This window comes from Volvox carteri (assembly GCF_000143455.1).
Source record: "Volvox carteri f. nagariensis unplaced genomic scaffold VOLCAscaffold_49, whole genome shotgun sequence".
Classification (NCBI taxonomy): domain Eukaryota; kingdom Viridiplantae; phylum Chlorophyta; class Chlorophyceae; order Chlamydomonadales; family Volvocaceae; genus Volvox; species Volvox carteri.
Window position 1 is genome coordinate 361,455 of NW_003307592.1, and position 8,231 is coordinate 369,685.

General features: G+C 54.6%; 1 protein-coding gene across 1 annotated transcript in view; it reads left to right on the top strand.

Moving 5' to 3' along the window:
- Nucleotides 1-1,644: 1,644 nt before the first annotated feature.
- Nucleotides 1,645-8,231, top strand: part of VOLCADRAFT_96079 (uncharacterized protein) — a gene marked incomplete at both ends in the record, with an annotated part of 9,016 nt that continues 2,429 nt past the window's right edge. The window contains 6 exons of the mRNA XM_002955128.1: nucleotides 1,645-1,843; nucleotides 3,482-3,807; nucleotides 4,368-4,397; nucleotides 4,535-4,756; nucleotides 5,903-6,278; nucleotides 7,011-7,819. Coding sequence (XP_002955174.1) covers nucleotides 1,645-1,843; nucleotides 3,482-3,807; nucleotides 4,368-4,397; nucleotides 4,535-4,756; nucleotides 5,903-6,278; nucleotides 7,011-7,819 — 1,962 coding nt within the window. The remainder of the gene's footprint in view (nucleotides 1,844-3,481; nucleotides 3,808-4,367; nucleotides 4,398-4,534; nucleotides 4,757-5,902; nucleotides 6,279-7,010; nucleotides 7,820-8,231) is intronic.

The window sequence follows — 8,231 nt, forward strand, 5'->3', positions numbered from 1 at the left end:
GGTGATATTAGCATGCTGGTTTTGCAGAGCTCGCAGGGCTGAAAGCACTGCTTTGTCATCGGTGGCGTCAATCTCATTCCTACCTGCCGACCGACAGAATACCGGGCCACCGGCCTGAATACACGTAGCAGTAGCGGCATTTGCTCAATCGCATACAATTTCGGGGTGTTTACGGCTACTTGCCGCGAAGAGCAGAGCTCTCACTTTCTTCTTGTGTCAAGTTGGAGCAGCTCGCAAGTCAGTTGCAACCCTGTAAGCCGCAGCGTTTTTCCAGAGCGGATGTTCTCATTTGCACTTTTTTGCAGTCCAACAGTTGCGTGGCACTTACGTGGCTCCACTGCGCCAGGTAGCAGACAGCCATAACGGTAATTTTATGCTGTTCTGAACCGACCATTGCTTAGCTACATTCTTCGGAGGGAAGACTTCGATTCTGCAAATGGCGTCGTAAAAAGCTGTGCATCCGTTGAAGTCGCACGTCGTTAAGGTCATCGCGCAAGTCGGAAGGGCGCACTGGAGGGCAGTACTACAAAAATGCCGACAATATCCGCTTCCGAGCTGTCCACCGCGCAAGAACATGATTTTGGTGAATATTCTATAATAGCAATAATAATTGAAACGTTCGGCGCCTGCTGAATCCATGCGGAGGTAGAACGTCCTCGACTGCGCCCCCATATCGGGGACCGACAGGGTTGGCGAATGGCGGGCGAAAGTCAATGGACAGCCCAGCAGCCATGCCTGGCAAACCTCAGCAACCTCGTGTGCAAGCTGTATGTGTGGGATTGCCTTCACGTTTCGTTTGTGCACGCAATTACGCGACGGTGCAGTATGCCACATGCATGACCCCGGGAGATCCCGGGATCGATACCCATTAGGGTCAGAAGTCCTTCCGATGGTGGAAGGCATTGCGCCCCTAGTTGATGGACGGTGGTGACCTGGGATAAAATTAACCTGCGAGCCGACCAGGAATGGAGTTTGGCCGCTGTCGACCCGGCAGATTCCGTTGGATGCTGGTGGTGGGTGCGGAACCTGAGCGATCCACTGAGAAGTTGACTAGGGTGACTGGGTGAGGGTGCCCCGAAATACCGGGGAAGGCAGGGTTTCGCAGGGTAGCTGCCACGGGCGAAGATAAACCCCCCTGTTTCACACATCATACCCCGCGGTGTGTGTTGTTCTCAACAGGCGTTGCTGGCTCCTCGCAGACGATCCGACGACAGTTTGTGGCTTCATTTATGTCTAGGGCGAATAGCCTTCTCCTGTGCGAATAGCCTTCTCCTGTGCACAGTCATGTTCCCTGTGCCACCTTGAAAATGCCACTGTTACAGCCATAGAAGCTGAGACCGACTCCAATTCATGAACAGGTTCCAGGCTTGTGCAACCCAAGCATGGAGGACATTCACATATATGATGTGCATTATGGGTTTATTTTTGTGGGAATGAGAAGTGAGGTCGTGGTTTCATGCTGAAGGGGTCATTGTAACATTTGCTATTAGTAAGTGCTTATTTTGTGGCTAGACAGCAGCCCATCCGCCCTGCCGCCCTAGGCCATATAACGGTGGGCGCAAGAATAAACGCGACGGCGCAGGGAAACGATCCAAAAGCCTGTTTCAAACTTGGCGTGCTATGGCGGCCGTTTTATGTACTTTTATGCTATACGCGTTGCCCCGAACCCGAAACGGACTTAAGGTCGCTGTTTCCCGCCGAAACCATGGCCGCTTCCGGAGGGCGGCTTCTGGAACCCTAAAAAATATCGTGCGCTTCGGAAAGGCGTGGAGCCTCGACGGTAATCGCGCGGCTCGCAAGCGTTTTGGTCAGCTGGGCGGGCCTGCCATGGCATGCGCGACAAGTCAGCTTGCGCCTACCTGGACGAAGTGTTGGACCAGACAACTAGTGCAAAATAAACAGAGGAATACTGGAGGCCGGCGATCTGTCTTATCAGCAGCATAAGATGGGGTTGAGGATTGTTGTACAGGATGTGCGCAGTACCGCACCATCTGCAGCTAGCAGGCTTGGCAGTCGTTCAGCCTGGAAGGCGGGCAACTGAGGGGCTGCTTGTCAACCCTTCCAGCGAAGGGCAGTGCGAGTAATGTTAAAATTTTTGATTTTGTTTGCAAACGGTGCACCGAGCTGAGGGGCTGCGACCAAAATTGCGGGGTCGGGGGATCCATAAAGGCGGCGGTTGGCGGCTGGCGCGGGTTTGGGGATAGAGAGGCGTTTACAGTACTTTGAAAGGAAGCAGCGGGGCAAAGTGCAACTCATATTTCAGCCATGATCTAACTCAGATTCGAGTTGCAACCCGCTCGCCAAAGTTCTGGGCGGACATCAGGGCGTGTTGGCGACATCAACTTTGGCGTGCCGCCGCCAGCACGGGGACTGCATAAGTCCATGCCATTAAACCATTTTATGTCTCAAACTGATCTTGTAACTGTCCGGTAATCTCCGGTGTATGGAAAGTTCCCCGCTACTGTGATTTCCGTTCCAGCCCGACCATAGCACTTTCGACTGTTGGTAACAGAGTCGTTGACCGGTAAGGTTAGCGCATTTTTAGGAAAAAATAATACGTCTTTATCCTTTATGTCTCTGCTGAAGATCAATGCCGGCCGTTGCCGGCGGATGGTCACAGCTAATGCAGATTCCAGCAGCACCTTCGCTCTTCAGTTACGCAATAAATAACTGACGCGTTTTTGAGCTTTCTTTTCTGAGAATAAAAGATTAAATAAGGGGATACAAATGAAGTGCATGAGGAAAGGCATTTGACAGATTTAATGGAATGTTAGTTTTAACTTCCACGCTGTTGCACAGTGTAGGAATAAGGGCAGGAATATAGCGCCGTATTTGGATCATATAAATACGGGACGTCAGGCGCCCACTTAAAGAAACTGTTGAAACTACAAATACAACACCATAACATTTAATACGCAGTTTTGTACTTATTACTTTACACCAAACTAAGGCCTTTACACGCGAAGAGGGCGCTACGACTACCGAAAGATCGACTTAATACTGGCGGGCTCATCGCATTATTATCATCGCGGGGCAATCAATAGTTATGCTTAGTGTGAACTGATTACAACTCACATCTATCTGTTTCCTGCTATCGGGCTTACTTCAACGGATGGGCCCACCTCGGTCGGCTGTGAAACTTCTGCAAGCTGGTGCCCCTTAGCTTCCTGCTTTGTTTTGTTGTCTCTTACCTCTACAAATCCTCCGCTGATAAGAAGGACCTTGCCTGGTCTACCAGTTAGTCGGAGTGCACCGAAAGTCATGCCGCCCAGGTGCAAGCTTGCATCGGCGTTGCCGTCGACCATCGTGGTTGCGGTAATGCTCATAATGTTAAGCTGCGTTCATGCTCAGCCGCTAAACACAAACCTTCCAGGATCCGCCACGGGTATGTGACCATCTAAAAAGCCGCTCAAAAAGTGACTGCCAAAGATGCGACGGTTCAATGCACATTATGTTCCCAAATTTAAATTCCAATCTGCAGGAACCTTCACGGCGCTGTTGATGTCCAGAGTCGACGGACTGGACAGCTCTCGTTTTTACTTGACAGTCGGCGAGGGAAGGATGTTCCGTTTGGAGTTCTGCGCAAATGTAACGGTTCACGATGAGGTTGCGCCCAACTCTATAGTAAGAGTCGACTACGTCAATATCACCAACGGCAATATGCTTAGTTGTCGGCTACCCCAGCCGGTCGACAGGCAGCGGCGCAGCCTCTTTGGTGACACCATCGACACCCCAACCAGGCCTACGTTTCTCATTTATATCGTATCTTTCTGTGGCTTCAGCGAGCCTCCGGCGGCCTCCCCACAGGTGAGAGAGATCCTGACATTGCTGCCGTAAGTCAAATCTGAGATCGCTTGTCTACAATCGTACATAAAGTACCTTCACTAACGCTGCCAAGGGCCCAACACACAACTAAGTATTAGCGTTATATTCCTGCCTGTTTCGGCCTTGTAAGATAGATCTGCTCGACCTCGCACATAATTGGCTTTTGTAACCACAGATTACCGTACATACATATGCCTTACAGAGGGCAGCATTACCGAAGGGTAAAATTGAGGCCTCCACACGGCAGGCAAACGAAGGTCCTTAAAAACGGAGCAATGCTCCCTGCCAAACTTTGGTATACGTACATATGTATGTGCATGTATATGTACGTACGTATATGCATGTATCTATGTGCTTATGATAGATGTATGTATGTATGTGGTGTGGGAGCTGAGGGTCTCATGAATCCCTCTTGACATTATGCGCCACCACGACACTGGCGGCAAGCAAGTAGCAGGCGCCGCCGCTGCTCCCTGCTGCGAGCGCACAGCCGCCTCGCCCTTTCGTCCACTGTTTTACACTGTTTGCATTGCACCTCCCAGTTGAAGGGCACCGGGCATCAGACGATGATGGTGCGTCCTTAGTACAAGTGGTTGCCATGGTGGTTGCCAAACTAGGATATCCGCCGGTGTGTCCTTCCGTACTCATCAATTTGGGGCGTGGTGGCGATTCTAGGTACATCCATGTCTTTGGCTCCGCTCCCTGACAGCCAGTACGGCGCAAGCTGGACTGGGAAGTCTCCGTCTCAACAGTCTCCATCGCTGCATTTGGGGCCAGTGGGTGTTGCCGCGGCCATTTCCTCCGCCATTTCACTAGCACCCCTGCGGTAGGCAACCCAGTCTGGCGCGCAATCCCGAGCGCCACTCATGGCTCAGACAGACTCGTTGCCTTGTCTGTGCCCGAGATATCGGCGGGATGTGGGCGGGGCCTGGTACGCTGAGGTCCTGGGGGGAGCTCTACTTGCAGAGCTCCTCGAAACACTTACATGCTCCTCCCCAGCACAGGACCGCAAATCGATGTGCGCTGCCTAAAGCCAGAAATGGGGAACCAATCTCCCTTTTGGTCAGTGGCAACATGTGTCGGTTGTCGGGCGCCATGCCATTCCTGCCATATGCCCAGCAGCGAGACAGCCAGCCTGTCCGTCTGTAATGCGCCTCTCTGAGAACCGCATCACACCAGGGGCTGGGACGCTACACCGAACTGCTTTGCGGTGGGGTGCAGAGCACCCAGGGTTTTGGCAGCTTGGGTCGAAATGGCTGGGGAGCGCACGGGTGTGTGGAGGGTAAGCACGAAGCGGGTAGAGGGTTGGAGGGGGAAGGACCAGGGTAGGCGCCATTGCGACACGCAGTGTGGAAAGACAGTGGATGGGTGGGCAAACACATGGACAGGTGACCGACGCTGACAGTGGCCCCACTGGCTTGGTGTGCGTGGTTGTACTAGCGGTCCATCCATCTCTTTAAGTGGTCTTTGGCGATTTCGTGGCCCGCGGGCTTCCCTTTTTCTAGTTACAGTACTTCGGGTTACAACTTCCAGGACCGCAAAACAATCACAGCCCGCGAACAGTTCACGTATGCCTAGAGCAAGGAGGCAAAGCAATGTAACAAAGCGATCCATAGGTCGGTCGCCTGGGAATACAGGCAAATCAGCCTGTATGGACAGTATGCAGCCATCCGCACGGCCATCACAGCTTTGTGTCAGGGCCGCCATGCTAACATGCCCAATCAGTCCACCGTGTGGCCCAACACCGCCTTAAGTTGTCGGTTCGTTCGCGGCCCCACGTGAACACACACACCTTAGTGGCGGTCCATCTCCTCCCTTTTGACCTCGACACTCACCCGCTGTGGGGTCCATTCATTCATCCACTTCTGCCTCCTTATTGTCTGCCCCGCCCCGTCCCCTCTCCCCATTTCGGGGTTTTCAGCTGACATTCACGTCTCCTCCCCCCCCCCACACACACACAACTCCCCAAGGATTTTTACTGCTTGAGTATTGTTTTCAATATAAAATAACTTGTATACCTTTATGTGTGTATCCACTCTCCTTGCCGCATCCCTCTTTCCCCATATCCCCTGTGCAGGCCGTCATGAACTTTTACAACGGCACTGGCTACCAAGGGCGCTCGATCATGGAGTACTACAGGACGTGCTCTTACGGACAGGTCTTACCATCGCAGCTGGATGTGGTGGGTCCGATCGACATCCCTTGTCAAGGCACCCTAAATGTGCCCTTTACGTTTCCCACCGGCAACAGCTTTAACACCTCTACGTGTGGCAACGACAACATGCTGAAATGGCATTACTATTTGGACTCCATCGTTACCGACCCGAAGCGGGGGTACAACATCGTGCCGACCAATTACCACCACAAGGTGATCCTGATGCCCAGGTATTTCTCCAGCAGAATCCGAGGTAGGTTCTGGGTGCTACCTAAGGCGCCTGGTGGGCAGCAGGAAGGTGGGCAGCTGGGGCCGCTTGTGTGTGGTGTCTTTGGTAGTGTCCGGCCAAGCTATACTCCTTCCTGCGATGATCTCCTCCCCGGGGGGTCGTAGGGGTTTGACTTGAAAGGCGGGTAAGACAACGCGGACAGGTACGGAGATGGGTAGGCAGGCAGGCGGGCAGATGGGCAAGCAGGCAGGCAAGCAGGACTTGGCTATTCGCATACGCACACACACAGACATACACAGACATACACACACATACACACACATATACACACGCACACAAATATACGCACACACACACGCATACACACACATGCACACACATGCACACGCCCGGGGGAGGAGGAGAGCGGAGCTAGCGCACCTGCGGCTCTCGGCTGCTTAGTAGGCCCCTCAGGCCCCTCTCCCGTCCGCGGGAGAGAGGAGCTTAGGCGGTCTTTCCGTTGGAGCTGGGCAACAGCCCCTGGCCAGTGTCAGGCCCGGTCAGATACTTGCACACATACATGCACACACACACACACACACACATACACACATACACGCCTTGGCCCATAATGTTCTATTCCATCGGGCAATGCTGGCCAATCACAACATATCTCCTCTGCCTGATTATACACCACATTTGCTTTGCGGTTCGGCGAGTGCGACGACTCCTCCTTATCCCTTTCCCTTCGCCACTTCAAACTTTTTTTATCCTTTCCAAATCTACTTTTTCCTTTTTTCTCCCATTTTTCCTCCTCCGCAGATTGTAACGGATTCGCCGGATCGGGCTCCATTGGACCGTGGATACGGCAGCTCAGCAGCGTGAACAGATACGGCACGGGCTTAATTTGGTGGTCTGGCGATGTGTTCAACAGCATCGAGTTTCTTTTTCACGAGGTTGGTCACACACTGTCCATGGCGCACGCTGATATAGCCGGTGGATGTGACCTGGGCGACCAGTGCGACCACACCTGCCCCATGGGCGCCACGGGCGGCCAAGGCATCCGCTGCCCCAACGCGCCTCACCTCTACCAGCTGGGGTGGGGTCGACCCTACAGATGGCTCCAGGACAGCGACCTTCGATACGGCATGTATCAGCCCATTGATCTACCGCCGCAAATGTCCGGAACCAGTACTTCTGTGGCGGTTGAAATCGGAAGCGATCGCTTCTTCTTCTCCGCTCGCATCAACACGCAGCTGTTCGATCTGCCGTACCGGTCATGGGAGAACGGACCGTACGTACTGCTGCACAGCTACAAGGGCACTGCGGTGACGCCGTACGCTCGTACAATCCTGCTGGCGTCAACGTCTTTGCGTGGGATCGCACTGGATCCGATAAGTGGAATTACAATGAACTTTACATCTTGGGATCCTAGGTTGGGCGCCAGGGTAATCGTGTGCCGGAGGTCTAAGTCTAAGGAGCAAACCTGTGGCGATGGCCTGGACGACGACTGCGACTTCCTGCCGGACGAGCTGGACCCGGACTGTGCCGGCAGGATGCCTGAAGCCGTCGGAGCCGGCACAGACGAGGAATATCAAGGCAGCAATGATAGGAGCCCCCTGCCGCGGCAGGTACCCGGCGTAGGTGGCGTTACACGATCGCCGGCGCTGCGAATCTACAGCCCGCCACCGCCACCGCCGCGGCCACCGCCACCGCCGCCGCCGTCGCCACCGCCGCGGTCGCCGCCGCCGCCGCCGCCGCCGCCGCCCAGCCCGCCGCCGCCGCGGAGATCCCCGCCACTGGTAAGATCGCCAATGCAGCGGCCGCCGCCGTCGTCACGCAACCCGTCGACGGCAGGCAGGTCGCCACCTCCCAAGCCATCACCGCCATCGCCGCCATCGCCACCATCGCCTAGGCCGCCGCCGTCACCCCGTTCAAGGCCTCCGCCACGCCCTCCGCCGCCTAGGCCGCCGCCGCCGCCGCCGCCACCGCGCCCGTCACCTCCACCATCCACACAGACATCTATCTCTCTGAGCCCGTCCC